The sequence below is a fragment of the Takifugu rubripes genome, chromosome 19 (genome assembly GCF_901000725.2).
Source record: "Takifugu rubripes chromosome 19, fTakRub1.2, whole genome shotgun sequence".
Classification (NCBI taxonomy): domain Eukaryota; kingdom Metazoa; phylum Chordata; class Actinopteri; order Tetraodontiformes; family Tetraodontidae; genus Takifugu; species Takifugu rubripes.
This window is the reverse complement of record NC_042303.1, coordinates 1,300,461-1,324,993: the sequence shown is the minus strand read 5'-3', so window position 1 is coordinate 1,324,993 and position 24,533 is coordinate 1,300,461. Positions and strand designations below refer to the sequence as shown.

Sequence of the window (24,533 nt, the reverse complement as noted above, 5' to 3'; positions counted from 1 at the left end):
CTGTACTCGGACCAATCCTCTTCACCTTGTACATGCTTCCCTTAGGGAACATTATTCGGCAGCATGGGATAAATGTTCATTGTTATGCTGATGACACTCAGCTCTATTTATCCATGAAACCAGAGGAGACAGAGAAGTTAGTGAAGCTCCAGACCTGTCTTAAAGACATAAAGTCCTGGATGTCTTCAAATTTCCTCCTCCTTAACCCAGGAAAAACTGAGGTCATGGTGTTTGGTCCTGAACCTCTCAGGGATAGATTAGATCACATGATCACTCTAGATGGTATCTCATTAACATCTAGTCTCTCTGTGAGGAATCTAGGAGTAACTTTTGACCAAAATCTCTCCTTCAACTCACACATTAAATTAGTCTCTAGAAGTGCCTTTTTTCACCTGAGGAACATCACAAAGATCAGAAAACTACGAGAGAGGAGTGCATCATTATGGACACACTGACAACCAGCAGTGTTTTTTTTTTTTTTTATCAACATTTAGAATCCTCTTGGCTAAAGATGATCTCTTCTATTTACTTGGACACCAGTAACAAGCTGGACGTCCAGCGTCGGCAAACAAGTTAAACCAGTTCAAACCCTCTGGTTTGATGGAGAGAAAACTCTGAACAATGACCTGGGCTGATGTTTTGATGGTACTAATGTGTCAGCAAGTATTGAAATTCATAGGAAATGAGAAGTGCTCCCTGTTCTGGGGTCACCACATCCACCACTTTTCATTGCCTCCTCTCCTCTTTTGAGAAAAAACATTCAGACGTTATAGTGAAAAGAGGAAGGCAGGAATAAAAATGAGGAACAGAGTGCAATATCTAAATCTGGGTGGAATGGACAGAAGTTATTGGTTTCTCAGCATATTTGAAGTCAGATGTTTTGAATATGGAAAGTACAAAAGAAGAAGTCAAGATCTGGATTCTGCTTGAGGTGGATGAGGGATGGATGGGTGGATGGATGAATGATGGATGGATCGATGGGTGGATGGATGGATGGGTGGGTGGATGGGTGGATGAGGGATGGATGGGTGGATGGATGGATGATGGATGGATCGATGGGTGGATGGGTGGATGGATGGATGGATGGGTGGATGGATGGATGGATGAATGGATGGATGGGTGGATGGATGGGTGGATGGGTGGATGAGGGATGGATGGGTGGATGATGGATGGATCGATGGGTGGATGGGTGGATGGATGGATGGATGGATGGGTGGATGGATGGATGAATGGATGGATGGGTGGATGGAAGGATGATGGATGGATCGATGGGTGGATGGATGGATGGATGGGTGGATGAGGGATGGATGGGTGGATGGAAGGATGATGGATGGATCGATGGGTGGATGGATGGGTGGATGAGGGATGGATGGATGGATGGATGATGGATGGATGGATGGGTGGATGATGGATGATGGATGGATGGATGGGTGGATGGATGGGTGGATGGATGGATGAATGGATGGAAGGATGATGGATGGATCGATGAGTGGATGAGGGATGGATGGATGGATGGATGGGTGGATGATGGATGGATTGGTGGATGGGTGGATGGAAGGATGATGGATGGATCGATGGGTGGATGAGGGATGGATGGATGGATGGATGATGGATGGATGGATGGATGAGGGATGGATGGATGATGGATGGATGGATGATGATGGATGGATGGATGGATGGATGGATGGATGGATGATGGATGGATGGATGGATGGATGGATGATGGATGGATGGATGGATGGATGATGGATGGATGGATGATGGATACTCACTGAAACCACATTTTGCTGATTGTAAACGCTGAACTTTATTAATTCATTTTAATCACATTTCCAATCATTATTTATAAACCTGTTAAATGAATCCAGCAGCAAATCAAAGTATAAAGAAGGAAATAAAGGCCCAAATGTTCACGTCAAGTCTTTATGGTTTTATTCTCAAATTCAGATCTGCATTAAAGTATTTAAGGGAAAAGAAGAACCTTCAGACCAGATGTTACAGACCAGATGTTACAGACCAGATGGTTACAGACCAGATGTTACAGACCAGATGGTTACAGACCAGATGTTACAGACCAGATGGTTACAGACCAGATGGTTTCAGACCAGATGTTACAGACCAGATGGTTACAGACCAGATGTTACAGACCAGATGGTTTCAGACCAGATGTTACAGACCAGATGTTACAGACCAGATGGTTTCAGACCAGATGTTACAGACCAGATGGTTACAGACCAGATGTTACAGACCAGATGGTTACAGACCAGATGTTACAGACCAGATGTTGCAGACCAGATGTTACAGACCAGATGGTTTCAGACCTGCTTTCATGACGGACTTTACTCAGCATATATCATAAACCCACTGAAGATGATTTTTTTTTCTTGAGTGTCTTTTGTCTCAGCATCTTTTTGCTGGTCCTTGAAGGACTCCAGCCACACCTTCTGTCCAGCTCCCAGCTGTAGAACCACACCTCCAGACAGAACCTGCAACACAACCACGTGAACCTGGACTCTTCGTGTCTCCTAAAACCCCTCCTGATGGTGTCTTCAACCACTGACCTGTTCGGTGTTCCTGTTGTAGTCACAGAAGCCCAGCTTGTCGGTTAGGGAGTCGCTGCTTATACGCAGACACATGCTGACCTAAACACACACACACACGCACACACACACACACACACTGGTGTAACGTCTCTTCCTGCCTGACTGTTTCAGATGTGGTTGGTTTTGGTGGTGCGTGCCTAGAGGACAGGAGGCGGTTACCTTGGCCATGGACTGAAAGGTGAAGTAATAGACTCCAGGTATTTTGCACGTGAAAAACCCGGTGCCTGCATTAAAGTGCCCTGGTTTGTTGACCAAAGTGACATCATAGGTCACTACCTGAAACACAGAATGACATCAATATTACATCTTCTTCTTAACTACTTTTTTTCTTTCAGGGTCACGGGGAAGGTACACATATGGGCAAAGGAAAGTTAACCCCAGGAGGAGTCGCTGGTTCATTGCAGGGCCTGTGAGAGCATTTTTGGGTTCAGTACCTTGCTCAAGGGTACCAAGGCAAGTCTCTGAAGGTGTCCTGGCACCTCCCATTATTACCAGAACACCTTCCATGTTTTTGTCAGCGCAAGGGCTTGAAACCAGAGCCCTCCACTCCACACCGCCAGTCCCCCAACCGACTGGGACTATTGTATATCATTACACAGGAACTATATACATCTATATGTTCAGCTGTAGAACTTCCAAAAATTCATAAAAGGTGCTTGAGGAAGTTCATGGAGGTATAGAGAAGGATGCCGGAGGTCACAAGGAAGAAGAACAACAATCCTACAGAGGGGAATAGAGCAGAAAAGCTTGATCCCTTCTTCCATTGCTTAAACTCCCTACTTCAGCATTTCTCCAATCATAGGTTGCACCCAGGGAAGATCTTCACAACATGGAAGGTATGAGAATCCAGAGACGCAGTGAGGGGCTGCTGGATGATGTGGGGGCCGTACTTGTAAAGGAGGTTGGAATCCCTTACTATCTTCCAGAAACCCCTGTGGTCCATCAGCCTGCTCTGTTGTTGTAGATCAGGGGTGCTCAATACGTCGCTCGCTAGCTACCAGTCGATCACCAAGGTACTCTGAGTAGATCGCATGACAATAAAAACATAGACTTCAGCCTATCATCCATCCCGTCATGTGATTGATATAGAGGGCAGCGAGTCAGATGACATCTAAATATTTTTGATACTTAGGTCACTGTGCATGCGTAAACAACGGCTCCAAGTGCAGCAAAGGTAACAAGCGGAGGGGGAGGAGTTCACAGATGAGGAGGAGGAGCTCACAGCGGAGGAGGGAGGAGCTCACAGCGAAGGGGAGGGAATCCCAGCTGAGGGTGAGGAGTTCACAGTGGAGGGGAGGAGCTCACAGATGATGAGGAGGAGGAGCTCAGCTGAGGGGGAGTGGCTCATAGTCAAGTGGGAGGGGCTCACAGCTTACGGGGAGGGAATCCCAGCTGAGGGGGAGGAGTTCACAGTGGAGGGGAGGAGCTCACAGATGATGATGAGGAGGAGCTCAGCTGAGGGGGAGTGGCTCATAGTCAAGTGGGAGGGGCTCACAGCTTACGGGGAGGGAATCCCAGCTGAGGGGGAGGAGCTTACAGCTGAGCAAAATTATTGGACTGAACTGGACTTGTTTGACACAGTAGTGGAGCATCGAACAAAACCATAAATAATCTATCTGCACGTATATCTATCAAGTAAAGCGTCAGTATTAATATATATGGGGTAATATTCCAGATTAGTATAGTTAGGAAATGAATGACAGACTGAACCTTGCGAAAAACTGGATAGCGTTGATCAGTCCTCATCACAGAGAAGGCTGAATGGGTGTGCTGAACGTGTTCTCCTACACACACACACACACACACACACACACACACACACAAAACAGTGTTGTTTCCCTGTGTGGGTTTCATTTCATTGAAGGCATGCAAATAATGCGCTATACACACAAACACACACACACACATGCCCACTATTCTGCTTGCTGTGTCAGTGTTATTACCAGTCATGGCAGTGTTTCCACCAGGACCGGGGAGACCAGGGTTTCCTGGGGGACCCAGAGGTCCCACTTCACCATGGTAACCTTTGGGGCCCATAGCACCTTGCATGCCTGGAGACCCAGCATCCCCTTTCAGTCTGTGCAGAACTCTTGGATCTCCTGTGACCAGTGTGGCTGTAGGCCATAACGTACAAGTGATTCATTATTAGATACAGTCATTTTGGCGACTTTATGCCAGCCAACACACGTGCATTTGGACATTTAGGACACTAACCTGGTTCTCCTTTCTCTCCTTTGGCTCCAGGTTGTCCGTCTCTTCCAGGGATTCCTGGCTGTCCTGCCACACCAGCGATTCCTTTGCAGTTGGGGTCACCGTGGCCAGGGGTCAGGAGCAAGGTCACTCCCACCAACACTACCAGCCCATAATGACACCCCATGGCCAAACGTGCTGGATGTAACAGAAATAATCAGTGAGATGTAGAAGTTTAAAAAACATAATTATGTGTTTAATTTCTAATTTAACTGTTTAAAAACAAAACACACTGTATAATATAATATAATGTAATATAATATAATATAATATAATAATATGATATAATATAATAATTATCCATTAAAAAACTCTTAAAAAGTAAATAGGTTGTTAGGCAATTGAAAAGGACACAGGTGTAAAACACTAACTAACCAACTAACTAGCTAGCTAGCTAGCTAACTAACCAACTAACTATCCAACTAACTAACTAGCTAGCTAGCTAATTAACTAACCAACCAACCATTTTAGGGATTTTTCGGCCCATAAACAGATTAATCGCTGGTCTCTGCTGATCTTTTTATTGCTTTAAAATAAAAGAACATTTACAAAAACAGCGGCACAAAGTTCACCTTAAACCTGCTAAGTTAAAGTGATCTTTTATCCAACACGCATCCACTGTGACGGGTGATTTGGCGCTGGTCGCCCTCATAAAGGATGAAATTAAACCGACCAACTTCGACGGACGACCACCCTTCCAAGCACGATCGTTTCTTTTACTCACCAGTTGAGCTTTAAGTCTGAGCAGAAGAGAGGCTGAAGCGTGATGAAGAGACTTGAAAGAACACACAGAGTCTGCTGCTCACACACACACACACACACACACACACACACACACACACACACTCACACACAGGGGAGAGAGAGGGAGTAGGAAACGAAACTCATGATCTTACATTACAACTGTCAATCCTGCAATTATTTTGAATTTCCCCGTCTTGGGGAACATTTCCTTCGGTCTGACCTTCTAACGTTCTCTCTCGCCTGATGGAGAGAGTTTAATTTTACACCTGATAAATGATTTCTGCAGACTAAAGTCACTGCACGTGTAAAGGAATTGTCCACGTTAGCCCAGTCCACATTCATTTTCAAGTTAATAAAGAAACATGTGCAAAACCTCCATAGAGTCACTTTAATGTGACTCTATGGAGTCAATCTCTCATCTCAATGGTACTTTGCTGGGATCTGGTACACATCCACACATCAATCAGAACTGGGTCACGCGTCTTCTGTCCCACCCAAAGACTTCCAGGCCCCAGAATCGGAGTCCTTATCTCCCAGCTGTGTGCTGTTGTGTTTGTGGTTTCATTCTCTTGTTACAGAGATTTTGCCTTCTAGAACCTTCAGCGGCGCTTGGTTCACCGTGCCGATGCAGGGGAAGAGCTTTTGGGTGAAGCTGTGGGTCACGGTGTGAATGTGGGTGTTAGTGTCGGGATCCAGCCAGGACAGCTTTCCTCTGTTCCAGTCCAGGAGAACTCGGATCCTCTGCAGCCTCTTCTTCACCCGGAGAACAGCGGGGGGGCTCTCCGCTGTGCGCAGGCTGTATCTGTTATTGTAGAACTCAAAGTGCCAAAATCGACAGTTCTTTTCCTTGGTCCACCGCACAAACTCGGTCACGCCCACGAACCAAGCCCCGTTGTCCCCGACGTCCACGTCCCAGCAGTGATGCCCCGAGCTGATGCCCTCCCAGCCGCGGACGCTCCGGTAGTTATGAAGCCTCTCCGGGTTTTCCGGCAGGCTCTGTCTCTCCCCGTGTCTCACAGCGGTGAGATCGTCCGAGAGAAGGAATTCTGGGTTGGCTGTGTTTGGGTCCAGGATCACGGGAGCATAGGACACCGCCTTTTTCATCTTGTTCCAGACGTTGAACCTCAGGTTGCCCAGATGTTTGGCCACATCTATCGGCGCTCCTGGGGGCAGCTGCGGGTCCCCCAGCAGGGGGCGCTGCTGGACTCTTTTGGCTGCTGCGCCGTATAGTTGCAGGAAGGCCACGTCGTCGGCTCTCAGCTCCTCTTCTGTCGCCCCGACCGTGTCTGAGAGCATTTTGATATCTCTGCTCAGAGCTTCTGTGTGTTTCTTCATCACCTCGGTCTTCTGCTCCTCCTCCTCCTTCAGGGCAGCGATCCTTGCCTCCTCTTCCTCTCTCAGGAACTGGTAAAGCGCCTTGAACTGCTCCTGAATCTGCCTCTGGGTGTGCTGAGCCTGCAGCTTGATGTGTTCAGTCATCAGATCACAGTTTTGCTTAGCGTGTTGGAGCAGCGCGAGTTTGCTCTGCAGGGGCCTGAGGAACTTCTGGAGCTCCTCTCTCTGATCTCGGGCCACTTCGTCAGCAGGTCTGAACCTGTGGCTGCTGTGTCTCTTGGAGTCCCGGCAGATGAGACACACAGGCTGCTGGTGCTCCAGACAGAAGAGTTTCAGTTTCTCGTTGTGCAAGTTACACAGGAGCTCGGGTCCCGAGGAGGCTTTGGTGTTCTGCAGGAGCAAGGCTTTGCACAGGTTTTTTAATGCCAGGTTGCAGGGTGGATCACTCCTGGAGGATCTCCTGTTGCACAAAGGGCACTCCCTCGAAGGCTTGCCCCGCCACCATGTCTGCAGACAGTCTTTACAGAAGCTGTGGCTACAGGACAAAACCACCGGGTCGGTAAAAAGTTCCTGACACACGGGGCACAGGAGGTCCTCGGAGGGCTGGAAAGACATCTTCTCTCAGTAAAGCTGAACACACTCTTTGGGGCAATAAGCGACAGCTCTTTCCTGAGTGTATGGTCGGTCAAAGCTCTTCACGCCCCGCGCTGTCCTCCGTTAGACTCTCAGCCCAAGGACGGGGTGAGGAATGTCGCCGGTACCAACTGCCAGTGGTCGGGAGTGTTTCCTCCTCGTGAAACGTCAAGCAACTGATACGAAAGAGAAATTTGCTCTCTGTCAGTGCGTGACGCAGTCCCTCAGCTCGCCTCAGGTGAGACGGAGGCGGGGCCTCTGTCAACATCATCAACTCCAGTCCAAGAAGGGAGTGGTGCCCTCTGGGTAGTGATCAAATCATCAACTGGTTACAAATGCCAGAACAATCCCAGCACATCGCACACCACAGCTTGGAATGCAACATTCCCACCTCTGGGAATTCCTGTGAAAGAGCTGATAATGATGAGCTCACACAACATCTGGGGGGGGGGGTCTCCAGGGGGAACTCCTCCTTTATAACACCTAAACAACAGGCAGGACTCAGACTCATTAAATCAAGGCCGAAACTGCAGTTTCTTGGACGTCGGGTCACAAGAGAAAAGGCCCTGAAAAGGCCTGAGCAGCCAGTAACCGGTCAGTCGAGGGGGGGGGACTTCCACAATGTGGGCGGTGAAGAGAATCTGAGGGAGGTGCTCGAATTTGTCGTGAAACCGGTTTTGTTTCAAATTTGAGCACCGCTTCCAATGGTGCAGGGACAGAATAGTCAAAAGAATTTTCCGGGATGTGATTGTGGAGCTCCTGAAAGTCCACCCAAAGTCAAAGTGTCTTGGTTTTCCCAGGATCTTACAGTTAAAAGAAAGAAGATATTAATGAGCTCATTTATATTTATGTGGATATTGTTCTTCTGAGAGCGACGCGATCTCTGTGCTGAACAAACAGACAGCCAATAAACGCCTGACATGGACCAGAAGACAGTGCCCTTTTGTCCCCTGTTGTGTCTCATTTCCCTCTTATTGGTCAGCTGCCAACCAATCAGGTGGAGTTCAGTCCCCTCGTCCCTACAGACAGGGAGAAAGCAGCAGAGGCGGAAGTTTCAGCCCTCCGACAGGTAAGGAATCACGTCTTCTCTGCTACATCTACAGACCGAGGGGCTTTTTGCTGCCTCGAGGACACACGGGGACACAGAGCAAGGTGCTTTATTGGAGGGGTTAGAGAAAGAAGCCTCCCTGCTCCATTTGAGATGCAGCGGCTGCTCATTTACACCCGTTTCTGAGCTTCCTTAAAGGATCACTTTGTAGTTTGTGCTCTAAAAACCACCAGTCTGGCTGCAGACGTAGATCATTACCACCGACCACATAAAAAATCAGGAATCTGTGGCCAGCAGCGAGGGGCTGGAGGCAACCGGTGCCGGACTGCAACTAGACAGCCAAATACAGCTTGAGGTATTAGTGAAAATCTATTTTGCTTCAATCAGCCCAAGTCAGAACAGAAGTGTCCACTAATCCCATTGGTCCATGAAAGCCACAGGAGCTGGTGATGGCGGGGGGTTGTAGCAGGAGGCCGTGGCGGGGTAACACGACGGCCATCAAGCATGTGGTTCACCTCTCAGACGTTGATGCTGGGGCCCAATAAGAGGCCGGTTGATCACGCCTGGGTTCCTTTTGGATTGTGTTCCTATCAGCCTGACGGAGACACACTCACAGTCGCTCATCCAAAGAGCTCGCGGAGCTCAGGTACCAGGAGATAAGATCTGGATCTACTGGAGAAAAGAGTCTGGGGAAAATGGGGAACTTCTGCTTCTACGTATTTGGGAGGTTCATTTCATTCCTGTCCTGGTCGTTTGGACTCTTCGTCCATTACGAGCTTGTTGATATTGTGACTGGAGAATTTTACAGCCTGTTGAGCCTCAGGCTGCACTAGTGTAGGGCAACACACACACACACACACACACACACACATAATTACCCTGTTTGATGTTGGAATACCTCACATGTTGAGGCTCGTTCAGACACTCACGGTCATCACGTTCCCTCCTTTTTCTTCACAGTCACCATGAAAATAGCAGCGTTTAACATCCAGAAATTTGGAAAAAACAAGCTGTCCGACCCAGACGTCCTGAGAACCCTGGTCAAGGTAACACCCCAGCGCACGCTCCCCTTCATCCTCAAGACTCGTGTGCAACAGACTGGGTCAAAAATGAAGACGTGATGGTTTAAGCTGTTGCGTTTCAGCTCAGAGCTGCACATCTGCATCTTCTTCCGCCCCCACTGACCCAACAAAGAACTGTCCAGCAGCTTAATGAGCAGCTGATGATCCATGAGAGGTTGTTTGTGCCCCACAGATCGTGTCTCGCTATGACATCATTCTGATCCTGGAGGTGGTGGACATCAGCGGCGAGGCCGTGAAAACCTTCCTGGAGGCTCTCAACACGTTCGTGTCTGCCTAGTTTTCCCTTTCAGGCTTGTAAAATGTCCATATTTAGCATAAAGTGGCAGAAGCCTCAAAGTCCAGCAGCCTTGGGTCTCTGTGCGGAGGGGGTAAAAGCCAGATTGTCTGTGTTGAAGGTCCAGCATGAAGCATCACTACACCATGAAAATCAGCACCCGCCTGGGCCGGACACGCTACAAGGAGCAGTTCTTATTCCTCTACAGGTGCGAAGGAACCTCCCTTTTCAGAACATCAGCTCTTCACACATGGATGATGGTCTGGATTGCAGATGTATTGCAATCCAATAAAAAAAAAAACCCTCTGGTCTGAGCGGAACGTGCAGGAAAATGGGACTTTTTATTGACCCGTGGTCTCTCACTGACCCTGGTTTCAGGGACAACATGGTTGACTTGGTGGGGTCCTATCAGTTTGACGATCAGCTGACCGAAGGAGGAGACGTTTTTGCTCGAGACCCTTACATCCTGAGGTTCAGATGCCTCAACACCGGTGAGTGTCCTGAAACGTGTGCTCGTGACGCTTGTGCGCCCACGTGGAGCCGCTGTGGAGATGTTTCTGTCTTCCACCCCAGTGTTGAAGGACCTGGTGATGATTCCAGTCCACACCAAACCGGATGACTCGGAGAAGGAGCTCGATGAGCTCTACGACGTCTTCCTGAACGTCACCAAGAAGTGGGCGACAGATGTAAGCTGGAGCCTTCCCCAGAAGAACATATGCAGATGTTTCTGTGCACCACACATGATGTAAAATGTTTAGATCCCGAATTCTGTCTTTCTCTAGAACGTGATGATCTTGGGGGACTTCAACGCAGACGGCGCGTACGTCTCCAACAGGGACATGAAAAACATCCGCATCCGAAGCGACAGGAACTTCCACTGGTTGATCGGCGACGACGTGGACACCACGGCAAGCAACAGGAACAGCCACACCTACGACAGGTGACACACCAGGTGGGTGACGACCTGGAGGCGTGTGTGTGAACGCGCGTCTGTCTTCAGGATCGTGGTGTATGGAGACGACATGCTGCAGGCCGTGGTGCCAAACTCCGCCAAGCCCTTCAACTTCCAGGAGCAATACAGACTGAGTGATGAGCAGGTCCGCTTTTATTCCCTTCTTCTGGTTAAATGTCGGCACTGCCGCCACTAAACAGCTGTTTAACGTTCCAGACCCTTAAAATAAGCGACCACTACCCTGTGGAGGTGGAGCTGAAGTCCGTCTCCCAGATGAAAGAGGGTACCGTCAACAGTCTTCAGTGGAGCTCTCGTTCATCTCACTGTTTGGGAGCATAATATTAGAATATATATCTTTTTCTCTCTCTCCACAGCTGCGGGTCCTCTGGCTGTGGAGACGGATGCAGATCTGCTGGAACTGAAAAGAGGAAATCTGCTGCTGGAGAGGGAGAAGCTCAACCTCGAGATCCAGATTCTGCGGGCAAAGCTGGAGAAGTTTAACCAGGGAGAAGTTTAACCAGGGAGAAGTTTAACCAGGGAGGAGTTTAACCAGGGAGAAGTTTAACCAGGGAGGAGTTTAACCAGGGAGGAGTTTAACCAGGGAGGAGTTTAACCAGGGAGAAGTTTAACCAGGGAGGAGTTTAACCAGGGAGAAGTTTAACCAGGGAGGAGTTTAAAGGCGACCAGAACCAAAAAACTAGCACCATGCTAACAAACCTGGTGGCTGGTGAAACACCTCTTGGTAGCGCTGATGTGCATTCAAATCAAGTCAGAAACTGACTTGATATCAACTGAACCTACACAAATCAGCACTGTGCCATCATGACAGTGCAGAAGCACAAGATCTCACACAGTCGATGAGCTTGGATCAAATGTGATGTTTTTAGTCCTCCTCTATCTCGTTTTTCTGCTGTCGTCCTAGTTTAAAAGAGATCTCACCGAATTTGGTGGAAGCTGCGCCTCAACTGTCGTTAACGTTTCCATCAGCACTCTGACTGACCTTTGACCTCATAGCCATCCCTTTGGTGGCCTTTTCTGTCGGGGGCTACGTTTCCAGCACCTTCAACTGTTAAATTACACGTGCTAATTGGCTGAATAGTTCATTTTTTCCTCTAGCACCTGTACACAATTGGCTATTTGGCCACATTTGGGGGCACTTTTCACGTGCACCTAAGAAGAATTCTATTAATAGACTCAGTGATAAAGGACAGAACACATCAGCGTCTCACCGAGAATCATGTAAAGTCTGTTATATTCTAGATGAAGCTTTCTTTTTTAACTTAACTTACTGTCTGGTGAAATAAAGCTCAGGAGGTCCTAATTGTTCAAAAAATGCTGACGAGGTGCGATTTATCGTTCCTCTTTTAACGTGTTAAATGAAGAGTCACATGTTCCTATTTTCAGCTTCCGTCTGGTTCATGCAAACTATTTTAATTTCTTTCTGTTCACTTCAACCCCAAAGGTTGTGACACCTACTAACGTATCCCATAATGTACAGCATAGATTAGACTCTGCTGGGAATGATGTCACTGTATTTGTGTTTAATGGGAAACAGCCAGTGGCCCCAGTTAAAATGAGGTCTCCTATACTGGAGGCAGCCTGAGGTGGCTGCGAGGCCAGTTTGGGAGCCTCGATGGTGGTCGTGTTCGTCGAGGAAACGCTTTAATTAATGCTGCAAGATTGTTCAGAATGATGTGCACGTCTAAACTGATCCCACCCGTAAATGTTGTTGATAGTTTAAAGCTGTTAAATATCCTCAAACCAATCCAACAAAGAAATACAAGACAAGCAGTAATCATAAAAACAAAACAAAAACAACAACTTTATTACCATCTTCCTCGTTACAATATGACAAATCTCACATTTCTGGCGAGTTAATTTTCTGGTGAGATTCACATGTGCGATGCAAAGCTTAGATTTTTAACGATTCCCACTCCTTGGTTGCGAGTGTGGGTGTGAGGTTTCTGTCAGGCGTCACAGCAGCACCAGGTTCTCTGGAACTGATGAGCTGGGAAACAAACAAACAAACAAACTCCAGCACGACGTCCGTTTACTTTTTGCCCGATTTCTTGATCCCAGTTCCAGCTAGAGGGATTTTAGAGAAGGAATAAAAATCGGTTGTAATTTAATATTGCGTTTTTACATTGACAGTGACAGGGTCGTGTTGCGAGTCTTACTTAGGGGCCCCTTTCCAGAAGCTCTGGCTTTTAAGGCTTCCAGAGCTTTTTGTTCTTCTTTCTGTTTCTGTTTGAAGGCTGCATCATCCTACAGAAACAGAGGAAATCACACATTAGAACTTCCACAGTGGCGGAGGCCTTCCCAAGCCCCTTGCAGTCTTCTTTGGCATGCATGACAGTTTATAAGGATGTAAAGGTGTATCGTGCATCATTTAAAGGCCGAACAGCCTCACACACACCTCGTCCACATCCTTGCTCTGTTTCTTGGGTGCTTTTAAAGGCTTCTTCTTCCCACCTAGAAAACAAGCAAACACCCGTGACGTTAACCCACTGCATGGATTCAAGATACTGGATCAACTGGTTATGGGTTAAACTGACGCTACAGTGTTTAAAAGTAGACAAGAAACGAGCTAGCGCTCTTTTGTAGCAGCCTTTGGTTGGTTAAGCTAGCCTGACAGGCAACTTGCAACAGCCAGATAATCTTTGAGGAATGGCCATCATTTTCACATAATATCAAAAGAAATAATTCTTACCTTCTCTTCCAGACATGATGGAATTCTTACTAAACTTATGTTACCAAAGAATTAGATGTTTAATTGACGCTAGCGCAGTCACACTTGTAATCCTCTCTGTCAGGACCCCACCGACACTTTGAACCGGAAACGACTGGCCGATTCGCGCCTGAGCGAAAATGCTCCCTACAGCTAACGAGACTGACTGTGACATTTATGCTCCACGGCATTGACCGAAGGTATGATATTCAAGAGATGTCTCATTTTATCAGTGTACATAGAACTGAAAGTATGCCACAGACCCTTTTATACGACGTAAATATATTGACATTTAGTCGCGCGGTACTCAACTGTGTGTCTGTCTGTGCATATGAGGCTAGCAAGCTAGCAGGCGGCTAATGACAGTCCTGGAACAGAACACCTGACCAACATGGTTCACCCTGAATAAACTACGTTTCTTAAGGTTATGACACGATGATAACGTCGCTGCATTTCCCCGGTGACATTGTTAGTTTTGACTCATGAGGTATCTTGGTGGCATCTTTGCCTTTTTGGTTAATATTAAGTGCAATTCAAAGTCACGCTGCTAGACCCTAAATAGTTGGATATTGTCATTTACCATTTGGATAAATATGAGCAAATGGTACAATCAAAAGTCTGATCTGGCCTTTTTGTTAGCAAAAGCGGTAATAATTCTGTCACTGTTAAAATAGCGCGACTAAAATGTGGGGGGTTATTATTGCCAGACCTTTCTGCATTCATCAGGATCAGATCTTTATTGTTTCCACAGGTGCGTTCAGTGAAGCCGATGCTCAGTCGGCCAGTTTTCCGCCTGCTTCCGCCTGCTTCCCGTCTCCATGAGGTTCCGCTCGGCCTCCTTTTCCACCGGACACTTTGGGCTGAATGCAACGCTGAAGCTGATGATTGAACACGTCTTTGCTCTCTTAGGTTCCGAGGAGTCCAGGTGTGTCTCTGGGCTCGTGGCTCCTGCTGTGCGTCTCGTCTCGCCGCGCCCGGCAAAGTTGTCCTGGTCCAAGCTTACTGTGTGAACCCCCCTCCCGGCCCCCCGCCGCCCTCCAACGTCCCCGCAGCTACAGAAAAGAGCGCCGCTCAAGTGGTGAAGAAACGTGTCCTGGCGGTTTTAGGGGTAAAACAATGGCTCCATTCAACTGTTTACAACCTAATAAATCACTGTTTTAACAGCGGCTGCCACTAACTCATTAAAACAGGTTTAATCATTTCTAATCTGGCCTCAAGCATGCAGGTGATTTGGGCCAACGGTGGGGGCAGAGGTCTGCCGAGACGGCTTCGGCCTCGCTCAGCTACTGGTGGGCGAGGTACGAAGAGTTTGTTGGGCTCAGTGAGGTCCGAGAAGCCCAGACCAACGTCACTCAGGTCAGCAGAGACGAAGGGATGCTCCTGACTCAGAAAATCCTCCCTAAAACTCCCCCACATGTGCGTTTCTGCAGGCGGAGTCGGCGTTCATGGTGGCCAGAGGGATGGTGCGGGAGGCTCATGCTGCCCTGGAGGCCCTGCAGGTCCGGCTGAAGGAGGTCAGAGACAGACTGGACAGAGTCTCCAGGGAGGAGGCCCACTACCTGGAGTTGGCCACACTGGAGCACAAACTGCTTCAGGTTTGGTTCTAGTCCTGTAACGTGTGGATGTAAAGTCATTATTCCCCCCCCCCCCCCCCCCCCCCCCCCCCCGAGGGTTCGTGACTGTATGTGGCCTCGCTGGCTTCTCTCCTTCAGGAAGAACGCCGTCTCCGGACAGCCTACGAGAACGCAGAAGGCTCCGAGAGGGAGAAGTTTGCCTTGTTTTCAGCAGCTGTGCGAGAGAGCCACGAGAAGGAGAGGACGAGAGCCGAGCGCACCAAGAACTGGTCCATCATCGGCTCCGTGCTGGGAGCCCTGATCGGGGTCATGGGGTCCACTTACATCAACCGGGTCCGGCTGCAGGTCAGTGGGGACCAGTGGGGACCAGCAAAACGAACTGGCTCCATTCATGGTACTAAAAACTCTCTCTAAAGATACGGAAATACATCTCTAAACTTCTCCCGTCCACTTTATGGGACTGGAGAAGTTACTTACTCTTCCTCAGATGGTTGCTGAGGCACCAAACAAGGGTGTTATCACTTCATTCTTTAAAATAATCCTCGTGATTGACTGGCTGCTCTTCTCCTGTCTGCAGGAGCTGAAGAGTTTGCTGCTGGAAGCCCAGAAAGGCCCGGAGAGCCTGCAGGAAGCCCTCAGAGTCCAGGCTGGGAACCACCGTTCCCAGCAGGAGGAGCTCCGCACAATCATCGACGACCTCAGACTCACTCTGAGTGACACCAGCGCGCTCAAGGGTGCCGTCGTCCTTCAAGGCGAGCGCCGTGTAGCTCCAGAGACGGCCTTAAAGGACCCCCAGAGGGAGACCCGGACTCTCCTCCAGGCCCTCCCGCCTCAAATGGGCCAACTGAGGCACGGACTGAGCGGCGTTCAGGAGGAGCTGGCAGCAGTCAGGAAGTTACTGGAAAGCAAACAGGATGGAACAGAGGTTGGGGGGCGGAGCTCAGCAACAGCGGCGCAGGGCGAGCAGGCGGAGCCCGGGGCCCTGCTGGGGGGTCTGCAGGGGGCCCTGCAGGACAGCCAGAGGACTCTGGGGGGACAGATCAGACGCAGCAGCGTGTATAACGCTGTGTTCTCCTACACCGCTGCCACCCTCACCGTCTGTGCCTTGTTCCTGCTGCTGAGAGGAAGCAGTTAGCTGTGAGGTCACTTCCTGTCCAGTAATCCGGCGCTCCTCCCGTGTTTACCAGGTGTGTGGGTCCATTCCAGCGTGGACCAGTAGGAGGATTTAGTCAAGACGGCCGGGTTGAATCCTAAAGTCAATCTGTTAGAAGCTTATTAAAAGTATTCAATAAATGCAGATACGGTGCGGAACTCCTGAGGAATTGCTCCTTATTCTAGTTTCAGCTCCAGCTGATCGGGTGTGTGCGGGTCCAGGACCCAGTGGTGGTGCAGGAGCGGTTGGCCGGGCTCAAGGCTGCTTCCAATCACATGGGAATTCCTGGCCACCGGGCTCGACCTTGGCTCTCCGTAAGAGGAGACAACAGTGACATGCTTTCAGGAGATAGAGTCTAAATGGCAGAACCCCCCCAGCAGAATATTTCTGACGCTCTTCTCTAAACACTCGTGTCCTTGGAGCCCAGCGTCAGTCGTGCAACGTGCTAGATCTTTCACTGGTGCAGGATGGGAGGATGGGAGGAAGAGAAGCAGAACTGTCGGGAAGGGAAGGGCGTTTGTTTAAACAAAACATGCTGGTGATCTCATCTCCTCAAATATTTACCTGTCAAACTGAAAGGAAAAGCAAATTCCTGCCAGGAAGAGCTGGAAGATGTGCAGATTAAAAACAACAACAACAACCCCAGTCTTTGGCTCCGGGTGGAGCTGGTCACGCACTTGTGTTTGCTGACTATTTGTGATGAAGGTCGGTTATTTGGTGGTGTGTTTCATCACGTGAGCAGTTGTTTTTCTGTAATCCACGGTTCAGTTTTTGACACACTGGCTGAACCATCTTTGGGATGCAGTGGGATTCGGCGGTGCGGCCGCTAGGGGGCGGGCTGGGTCGCCGTCATTCAGGCATGGAGAAGGTCACCGAGGTCAGCGTCCACCTCTACCGACGTTTCAGAACAGTTTATTACAGAAATATCACGCACACGCGAGTCTTCTGTTTAGTGTGATGTCATTTTATAGGTAGGATAAAGAGCTCAAACTTTAAAAACACCTCACATAAAGAGGACGCTGACCTTTTAGATATGAAATGTCACCACTAAATGTCAGGATTTCCATAATTGTCTCCTACTTAATAGTCAGGAGGAGGTTTATTGTCTCTGAATAACAGATTGTAACGCAATACACCGCAGGGGGTCCTGAAACAATGTCTCCAGAGAGGAGTTTGCCCTTTGACCTTTCACGGTTCACTGTGAGACGATCTCCCCAGGTTTCCCTGGTGCGTTGCACAGCCAACAGGGTCGTGTCACGCACAAACTCTGGAGATTGGAAATGGAGCCGAACTTCCAGAACGTTATAACTGTGTTATTACAGCCTCCATGTTACGCCGCTGCTGCCGGGGTGACGTCATTCAACGACCACCCTGTCATGAGTGATCCAGTGGATCACTTGAAATAAACTTGGGAGGCGGTTAGTTCCGGCTGCGTGTAAATGTTTAGCACCATCGATTTTAAATCATTATCACAACAAACATGTCATACAGTTTTTTGTTCTTTAATAAAGAAAACCCGTGCAGCTCAAATACTTCATGTCCACATTGACCAAGGCAACATTGGGACTGTTGAAGTCCACCCCAATAAACGCTCGATTCCCGACCTGGTTCCGAACTGACCCAACTTAACATGCTAACGTGCTAACGTGCTATCATGCGGCGGTCAGCGAGGAATGGTGCGACCTCTCACTCTGGTTGCATTTTCAACAGACCTGTCGCAGCTCCAGAATCAGGAAAAGCTGAAACATGGGCGAGACGAGGGGCAGAAAAAGGGGTGTCCTTGTCATTCTCATTATTATTGGGACATAAAGAAGTCACAACAAGGCGCATAGCAGAGGGGTGTAAGCCATAATGGAGAGGCAGAGGGGTGTAAGCCATAAGGGAGAGGCAGAGGGGTGTAAGCCATAATGGAGAGGCAGAGGGGTGTAAGCCTTAATGGAGAGGCAGAGGGGTGTAAGCCATAATGGAGAGGCAGAGGGGTGTAAGCCTTAATGGAGAGGCAGAGGGGTGTAAGCCATAATGGAGAGGCAGAGGGGTGTAAGCCATAAGGGAGAGGCAGAGGGGTGTAAGCCATAATGGAGAGGCAGAGGGGTGTAAGCCATAATGGAGAGGCCATAATGGAGAGGCAGAGGGGTGTAAGCCATAATGGAGAGGCCATAATGGAGAGGTAGAGGGGTGTAAGCCATAATGGAGAGGCCATAATGGAGAGGCAGAGGGGTGTAAGCCATAATGGAGAGGCAGAGGGGTGTAAGCCATAATGGAGAGGCAGTTGTTAGGAGAACCATACTGGACCACGGATTATATTCCTGTGTTTCCCCTTCTAGAACACATTTAAAACATTTCACCATTAAGCCAACATACAAATTATTTGCCAAACTGCATAAACTTTAAATTAAAGACTGGGGGGAAACAAGATTGAGTGGTTTTAATTGGATCCCACCAGTGCGCTGCGATGTCACAAGTCAACTCTAAAACTGGGTTACTTATGATGGTATTATGATTGGATGACCGCCTAAACTGGTGAGTGAATTCAGGCAGGGTTTGAAACTAGAACTATTTTATCGTGTTTGTCACAACCTATCAACCTTCCCAGAAATGCAACAAATGTAACTCAACAAGTCGTCTTTTAATTCTTCCAGATCCTATACATAGATATTATTTTGATTCTCGTGATATAAATGAATCATTTTGACACTGTTCCAAATACTATCATGTCACAATGTCCCGTTAAAGGTATGACTAAGCATTTAAACCTGTTCTGCCGTTTCTGTTACGTAATCGGGGTCCCTCCCGCATCTCGATCTCATAGACGACCTTGGAGTGTCGGGGGCGGGGCTTCCCCTGGCAGTGCGCTCCTGCCCGCTGATTGGTTGCGGGGCCGGAAGTTCGCTCTGGGTATATAAGCGCGTGGGAGCGACTCCGGTGCCGCGCGGAGTCGACTGGAGCCGAGTTCCAGAACCAGTCGGGGGCATGCTCGTCTGAGACGGGCCGAAGACAACAAAGCTGTCCATTGGTTTGTCTCCTGAGGGACGGAGAAGGTGAAGCGCGCCCGCGGATCACCGCCATGCGTGAGTACATGCGTGCGCTTTGTGCCCGCGGCCCCCTTTAGGCCGACGGTGACAGCTCCGTTCCTCCCCAGGCTAATGGCACTTCGCTTCATCCACTCAGTCACGCGCATTCTTGCACTCAGCTTCAAACGCCCGAACCGGGTGCACGTTTCCTCCCCGCTGTGCGACCCTGTTACCGCACAACGTGCGTGCGTGTGTGCACAAGTATTTTCCTGCCATTCCAAACCCATTGTTTTCCCATTTTTCCAGCCTCCGGCAGGAGGGTTTATTCAGTGAGTTCACAGTTGGAAAATCCCATTGACTCGGTACTTGGAAGCCTTCACGTGCCCCTTTCCTGGTGGCTGAACGCGCACGGACGTGCGTGTTGGGTCCGAGGGGTTTGCAGACTGATGCCTCTCATATCTTTGACTCTTCAGGAAATGTTATCAGTCCAGCGGGAACAGTTGGGAGTCCTTGAAGGTCACTGGAACGTCGTTAAATGGCCCCGCTATGATGTTTTTGTTTGAATGGGACCGGGACCGATCCCATGGGACCGGGACCGGTTGAGTTTGGGTCACACCGCAGCTGGGCCATTCACAATCGGAACATATTCTGTTGCCATGAGAGGGCAAAGCTTTGAGGTTTAGTCAGGGCACGGAGCCGTGCCGGCGGTTACGCGTTCCAAAGACCTGGTTCTGGAGAAGGTCTGGGCGGTTACGTGTTCCAAAGACCTGGTTCTGGAGAAGGTCTGGGCGGTTACGTGTTCCAAAGACCTGGTTCTGGAGAAGGTCTGGGCGGTTACGCGTTCCAAAGACCTGGTTCTGGAGAAGGTCTGGGCGGTTACGCGTTCCAAAGACCTGGTTCTGGAGAAGGTCTGGGCGGTTACGCGTTCCAAAGACCTGGTTCTGGAGAAGGTCTGGGCGGTTACGCGTTCCAAAGACCTGGTTCTGGAGAAGGTCTGGGCGGTTACGCGTTCCAAAGACCTGGTTCTGGAGAAGGTCTGGGCGGTTACGCGTTCCAAAGACCTGGTTCTGGAGAAGGTCTGGGCGGTTACGCGTTCCAAAGACCTGGTTCTGGAGAAGGTCTGGGCGGTTACGCGTTCCAAAGACCTGGTTCTGGAGAAGGTCTGGGTGGTTACGCGTTCCAAAGACCTGGTTCTGGAGAAGGTCTGGGTGGTTACGCGTTCCAAAGACCTGGTTCTGGAGAAGGTCTGGGCCGACAGGTGTTTCTCAGTAATTCCCTCATTAAAATCTCATTAGCAGGCGGCTCAGCGCAGATGACAGATGGACAAACGGACCTCCAGGTCCTCCCAGCGTGACGTCACGCAGAATTAAGGCCCGGTCGCCAACGCCGGGAAGACGTCCGGAAGCTCCGACCCTGCCGGGAACGTTGGGGCCGCCCACGTTCTAGCTTAAACACATGCAGTCGGAGCAACCTGGTTCTGTTCTGAACCCCGTCCTGGAGTGAAGCCTCTTCATGGACTTCCATGTCTGGACGGGCCGGGCCGGGCCGGGCCGTCGTGGGCCGACGCCATGCGCTTACGTAACACCGGGTCTGAGCTGGTTACCGTGAGCCTGTGGGGAAGTTATCACAATGGGAGTGATGTTTGGTAACCACGGTTACGACATCGAAGCTCGCCAGGGTTTGTTAGAGAGGGATTAAATGTGATCCTGACGCCGCTCCTTAGTTTCCCTCGTCTGTCTGTCGGGCCAACATCTGGTTCCCATGAAAAAAGTTCTGCTGACCCACTACCTTGTGCAGGAGAAAAGGGTGTCGAGGGAAACCGGGTCCGTCCGTCCTTCCTCGGAGCCGCGGCCTGGAGACGGCGGCCCCTAAATCTGCCCTCTGACAGCGCGAGGAGGTCAAGGTCAAGGTCGACCTCTCACCCCAAAAGCTCTCATTTAGACACCTCCCAGACCAGCAGAGCTGGACCAGCAGAGCTGGACCAGCAGAACTGGACCAGCAGAGCTGGACCAGCAGAACTGGATCAGCAGGCGCTCACACGCCTAATCTAAAAGTGCCGTCGGCCAAGAATAAAAGGGAGGTCCAATGTCATGTTAGCTACACTGTAACAATGGTTCTGGCTTTAGTGGCGTGTGGGTGTGTCCCGGGGCTGCCTTATGTAACGCAGCCCCTCCCCCTTCTGCTTCGCTTCTGTCTTCCTCCAATTTGCTCTCGTTTGTGTCGACTTTGCATGACTTTGCAGTTCCAGTGGCGACGCCTCCCGCTCCTCGCCCGCTCCGCTCCACGCCCGCTCCGCTCCACGCCCGCTCCGCTCCACGCCCGCTCCGCTCCACGCCCTCCCGCTCCACGCCCTCCCGCTCGCCCTCCCGCTCCACGCCCTCCCGCTCGCCCTCCCGCTCCACGCCAGTGTGCACATCTGTAGGTTGATATAAATGCAGCGAAAGTCGGCGTTTCTGGACGTTTCACCACCGTTGGGTTCAAATGTCGAGCGGGCCCATTTAAATCCTCAGATATGGGGTCGCCATCGTCGGCTCCTGGTGCTCGTTGGTTGTTGTTGTTGTTTTCAGTGTGTGTGTGTGTGTGTGTGTGTGTGTGTGTGTGTGTGTGTGTGTGTGTGTGTGTGTGTGTGTGATAAAGCCACTCTTATCGACCCTAAATAAAGCCACAAACGGTTGAGATGAAGCGATTCCTTTAAAACGGGTCTGACGCACAGACCTGGTTCTGTCCCAAGGCTGTGTGTCTATGTTAAGGTATGAGCTCAGACAGGAAGCGTGTGTGTGTGTGTGTGTGTGTGAGTGAGAGGTCAGTGGAAATGTACAGGCTGACCGTGGTGGTCGGGGCAATGATTAACCCTCCTGAAGGAACGCTCGTGTTTCTCCTCTCTGCAGTCAAACTGGACCATCCTGATAAAGAGGCCGTCGGGGGAGAGGTTGTGCCCGTGGTTGTTATTGGTGAGACTCACACACACGCGCACACACACACACACACACACACACACACACCGGCTCAACAGGAGCGTGATCTGAAACAGTCACCATGAGGAAGCACTTTTGGTTCCTGCGACCTCTGACCTTTGAGTCACGCGGGGTAATATTTAGCATGTGAGCTGAGTCACTGTGACGTCCCCCCCCCCCCCCCCCCCCGGAGCGTCCACAGATTTTCCAGGTCCCCGCAGGTGCACCAAAACCCGTTTGACAGCACGGAGGGAGCGGCGAAGACGTTGGAGCGTTGGAACGCGACCGCTCAAACAAGCCTTTGTCTCTGTCCCCCAGGAAATGGCCCCTCTGGGATCTGCCTCTCCTACCTGCTGTCCGGCTACACCCCCTACCTGTCGCCCGACGCCTCCCACCCCAACCCTCTGCTGCAGAGCAAGCTGGGGGAGCAGCCTCACCTGTCGCTGCTGGAGCAGGTAAACCCCGCCCCTGCCTCGATCAGCTAGCTGCTTCTGCTCTATGATGCTAATGAGGATCAGAAATGCTGCTAATACTGGAAAGGTTCCATCCGCTTTGAAGCTTTGTGTCGACATCTGCCCCAAATAAAGGCGGTTTACGCCCATCTTGATTAGCTCTAAACGAGGGCTGCAGTCTAGCACCCCCCCCCCCATTTTAGCGTGTAAACATACCGTTGCTAAGTGACGCTAATCCTGCTCTCAAACCAGCCCTCAACAGGTTTGTCTGCTGTCAGGTGCTTCACCTTTAGCACCTTTAGCACCTTTAGCAGCTTTAGCATTGAACCGGGGGACGAGGGCGGCCGTGGTCAAGCCTTTTGTTGTCCGTCTGTCCAGGACCTGGAGTATCTGTGCGAGGGTTTAGAGGGACGCTCGTCCAACCCCGTGGCGGTGCTCTTCGACTCGCTGCTGCTGCCCGACAGCGACTTCGGACTGGACCGCGTCTCGCCGCTGGAGTGGCGCTACGAGCCCGAGCACGCCATCCCTCACCTGGTGCTGGGCAAAGGTCCGCCCGGAGGAGCCTGGCACGTACGTGAGCACAGACCACACTGCGGGTTCTTCGCTCGGTCCTGCTCCCGGGTCACGTCTTACTTCCTGTTGCAGGCCATGGAGGGCTCCATGCTAACGCTGAGCCTGGCTAACTGGATGGAGCTTCCTGGACTGAAGCTGAAGGACTGGATGAGGGACAAACGCAGGTTTGTCTCGCCTGCTCTTGACATGTGCTCCGTGTGTTGGTGACGCCAACATCCGGAGATGAAAATATCGGCTCCACCGCGTGAATCCGGAGTTTTAACGTGCTTCCGTCTTCACTGGGACGCAGGAACGTGAGGAACGACCGCGCCACGCCAGCTGAGATCGCCTCCTACTACCAACACTACGTTTCCCAGATGTCTCTGGAGCAGAACTTTGCGGGTGGCACCACCGTCACCTCGGTAACCAGGCAGTCCAGCCCTCAGGACGGAGCGCCGCCCTGCTGGAGGATCCAGGGGCTGCAGCGCAGAGAGGGGGAAGTGCTGGGAGGTAGGACGCCGTCGGCCTCTCCAGCTTCCTGTCGGCCCTTCCTGTTTTAAACCTCACTTCCCTCTTAGACGGCGGCCTGGCCCCGGAGGCGGTGCCCTTCTCTGTGCTGGCCCACAACGTGGTGCTGGCCACGGGGACCCACGACATCCCCGCCAGGCTGGGCGTGGAGGGCGAGTCGCTGCCCTTCGTGCACCACTCCTTCTGGGAGCTGGAGGCCGCCATCTGCCGGGGGGAGCTGAGCCAGACGTCGGACCCGGTGCTGGTGGTGGGGGCGGGCCTGACGGCCGCCGACGCCGTCCTGGCCACGCACCACCTCAACACCCCCGTCTACCACGCGTTCCGGCGCTCGGTCACCGACCGCCAGCTGATCTTCAACCAGCTGCCCAAGCTGCTTTACCCGGAGTACCACAAGGTACGAGGACGCCAGGCTCCGCCTCTTCCTGCGCTTCTTCTGTGTTAACACCTGTGGCGCTTCTTCTTCTTGGCCTTTTAGATCCATCAGATGATGACCCGGCAGCAGTACCAGCCCGACCCGGACCCCGACCCCGACCCCGACCGCGCTCAGAACCCCCACGGCCACCCGTCCCCCTCCCTCCACGCCAACTCCTCCCCTTCGGCCTCGTACTCGGGCTACCTGAGCTTCCCACGGTGCAAAGTTGTCAAGTTCCACCCGGACAG

At 50.8% G+C, this 24,533-nt stretch overlaps 7 protein-coding genes and 1 long non-coding RNA gene across 19 annotated transcripts in view; 4 read left to right on the top strand and 4 right to left on the bottom strand.

Moving 5' to 3' along the window:
• The window catches only part of LOC105418562 (WW domain-binding protein 11-like), a 1,118,483-nt gene that overhangs the window by 389,263 nt on the left and 704,687 nt on the right, over window positions 1–24,533 (bottom strand). The gene's annotated exons all lie outside the window — the stretch shown is intronic.
• Window positions 1,783–5,710, bottom strand: LOC105418295 (complement C1q subcomponent subunit A-like). Of its 2 annotated transcripts, none has more exons than XM_011617446.2 (7): window positions 5,578–5,710; window positions 4,818–4,991; window positions 4,547–4,717; window positions 4,314–4,387; window positions 2,763–2,879; window positions 2,562–2,642; window positions 1,783–2,486 (listed from the first exon to the last, which is right to left on the bottom strand). In XM_011617446.2, exons 2-7 carry the CDS (start codon window positions 4,978–4,980, stop codon window positions 2,340–2,342), a joined length of 753 nt encoding a protein of 250 aa, XP_011615748.1. In that variant the 5' UTR covers window positions 4,981–4,991; window positions 5,578–5,710; the 3' UTR covers window positions 1,783–2,339. The 2 variants fall into 2 exon arrangements, with proteins under 2 accessions (XP_011615748.1, XP_029682719.1); XM_029826859.1 differs by lacking the exon at window positions 5,578–5,710 and adding an exon at window positions 5,426–5,567.
• Window positions 5,872–7,912, bottom strand: LOC101062278 (nuclear factor 7, brain-like). Its single transcript, XM_003976494.3, has one exon. The coding sequence runs from the start codon at window positions 7,545–7,547 to the stop codon at window positions 6,159–6,161; it is 1,389 nt and encodes a 462-aa protein (XP_003976543.2). The 5' UTR covers window positions 7,548–7,912; the 3' UTR covers window positions 5,872–6,158.
• On the top strand, window positions 8,486–12,317 carry dnase1l4.1 (deoxyribonuclease 1 like 4, tandem duplicate 1). 2 transcript variants are annotated; one of them, XM_011617447.2, is made up of 10 exons: window positions 8,486–8,634; window positions 9,574–9,659; window positions 9,868–9,956; window positions 10,091–10,177; window positions 10,348–10,460; window positions 10,543–10,655; window positions 10,752–10,909; window positions 10,970–11,066; window positions 11,138–11,204; window positions 11,296–12,317. In XM_011617447.2, the coding sequence occupies exons 2-10, from the start codon at window positions 9,579–9,581 to the stop codon at window positions 11,436–11,438; spliced, it is 948 nt and encodes a 315-aa protein (XP_011615749.2). In that variant the 5' UTR covers window positions 8,486–8,634; window positions 9,574–9,578; the 3' UTR covers window positions 11,439–12,317. The 2 variants fall into 2 exon arrangements, with proteins under 2 accessions (XP_011615749.2, XP_011615750.2); XM_011617448.2 differs by lacking the exon at window positions 8,486–8,634 and adding an exon at window positions 8,711–8,968.
• tma7 (translation machinery associated 7 homolog) lies at window positions 12,714–13,793 on the bottom strand. Its single transcript, XM_029826864.1, has 4 exons — window positions 13,632–13,793; window positions 13,338–13,393; window positions 13,099–13,186; window positions 12,714–13,006 (listed from the first exon to the last, which is right to left on the bottom strand). Exons 1-4 carry the CDS (start codon window positions 13,645–13,647, stop codon window positions 12,972–12,974), a joined length of 195 nt encoding a protein of 64 aa, XP_029682724.1. The 5' UTR covers window positions 13,648–13,793; the 3' UTR covers window positions 12,714–12,971.
• Window positions 13,718–17,965, top strand: ccdc51 (coiled-coil domain containing 51). 3 transcript variants are annotated; one of them, XM_003976496.3, is made up of 7 exons: window positions 13,718–13,849; window positions 14,401–14,472; window positions 14,559–14,757; window positions 14,868–15,005; window positions 15,080–15,244; window positions 15,362–15,568; window positions 15,801–17,965. In XM_003976496.3, exons 2-7 carry the CDS (start codon window positions 14,468–14,470, stop codon window positions 16,356–16,358), a joined length of 1,272 nt encoding a protein of 423 aa, XP_003976545.2. In that variant the 5' UTR covers window positions 13,718–13,849; window positions 14,401–14,467; the 3' UTR covers window positions 16,359–17,965. The 3 variants fall into 3 exon arrangements, with proteins under 3 accessions (XP_003976545.2, XP_011615752.2, XP_029682703.1); XM_011617450.2 differs by lacking the exon at window positions 14,401–14,472 and having other exon boundaries at window positions 13,746–13,849; XM_029826843.1 differs by lacking the exon at window positions 13,718–13,849 and having other exon boundaries at window positions 13,877–14,472.
• The window catches only part of osgn1 (oxidative stress induced growth inhibitor 1), a 6,715-nt gene continuing 1,466 nt past the window's right edge, over window positions 19,285–24,533 (top strand). Inside the window, exons 1-8 of the mRNA XM_029826821.1 lie at window positions 19,285–19,444; window positions 22,276–22,338; window positions 22,660–22,796; window positions 23,172–23,363; window positions 23,439–23,530; window positions 23,656–23,855; window positions 23,924–24,267; window positions 24,349–24,533. The exon at window positions 24,349–24,533 is cut by the window's right edge and continues 1,466 nt beyond it. Coding sequence (XP_029682681.1) covers window positions 19,441–19,444; window positions 22,276–22,338; window positions 22,660–22,796; window positions 23,172–23,363; window positions 23,439–23,530; window positions 23,656–23,855; window positions 23,924–24,267; window positions 24,349–24,533 — 1,217 coding nt within the window. The 5' untranslated portion in view covers window positions 19,285–19,440. The remainder of the gene's footprint in view (window positions 19,445–22,275; window positions 22,339–22,659; window positions 22,797–23,171; window positions 23,364–23,438; window positions 23,531–23,655; window positions 23,856–23,923; window positions 24,268–24,348) is intronic.
• LOC115246910 (uncharacterized) lies at window positions 19,451–22,002 on the top strand. Its single transcript, XR_003886014.1, has 2 exons — window positions 19,451–20,547; window positions 20,632–22,002. It is a non-coding gene; the product is annotated as an uncharacterized lncRNA (long non-coding RNA).

What these genes read in the sequence shown, in the direction of transcription:
- LOC105418295 (XM_011617446.2), bottom strand. Translation starts at nt 4,980, where the DNA reads ATGGGGTGTCATTATGGGCTGGTAGTGTTGGTGGGAGTGACCTTGCTC. An exon ending in AGGAGAGAAAGGAGAACCAG is followed by an intron (nt 4,718 to 4,817) that starts GTTAGTGTCCTA and finishes TATGGCCTACAG; the next exon opens with CCACACTGGTCACAGGAGAT. An exon ending in ACAACAGGAACACCGAACAG is followed by an intron (nt 2,487 to 2,561) that starts GTCAGTGGTTGA and finishes GTTGTGTTGCAG; the next exon opens with GTTCTGTCTGGAGGTGTGGT.
- dnase1l4.1 (XM_011617447.2), top strand. Translation starts at nt 9,579, where the DNA reads ATGAAAATAGCAGCGTTTAACATCCAGAAATTTGGAAAAAACAAGCTG. An exon ending in CAGTTCTTATTCCTCTACAG is followed by an intron (nt 10,178 to 10,347) that starts GTGCGAAGGAAC and finishes CCCTGGTTTCAG; the next exon opens with GGACAACATGGTTGACTTGG. An exon ending in CGTCTCCCAGATGAAAGAGG is followed by an intron (nt 11,205 to 11,295) that starts GTACCGTCAACA and finishes CTCTCTCCACAG; the next exon opens with CTGCGGGTCCTCTGGCTGTG.
- tma7 (XM_029826864.1), bottom strand. An exon ending in AGAGCAAGGATGTGGACGAG is followed by an intron (nt 13,187 to 13,337) that starts GTGTGTGTGAGG and finishes CTGTTTCTGTAG; the next exon opens with GATGATGCAGCCTTCAAACA. An exon ending in TTCTGGAAAGGGGCCCCTAA is followed by an intron (nt 13,007 to 13,098) that starts GTAAGACTCGCA and finishes AAATCCCTCTAG; the next exon opens with CTGGAACTGGGATCAAGAAA.
- ccdc51 (XM_011617450.2), top strand. Translation starts at nt 13,827, where the DNA reads ATGCTCCACGGCATTGACCGAAG. An exon ending in CTCCACGGCATTGACCGAAG is followed by an intron (nt 13,850 to 14,558) that starts GTATGATATTCA and finishes TTGCTCTCTTAG; the next exon opens with GTTCCGAGGAGTCCAGGTGT. An exon ending in CCCAGACCAACGTCACTCAG is followed by an intron (nt 15,006 to 15,079) that starts GTCAGCAGAGAC and finishes GCGTTTCTGCAG; the next exon opens with GCGGAGTCGGCGTTCATGGT.
- LOC101062278 (XM_003976494.3), bottom strand. Translation starts at nt 7,547, where the DNA reads ATGTCTTTCCAGCCCTCCGAGGACCTCCTGTGCCCCGTGTGTCAGGAA.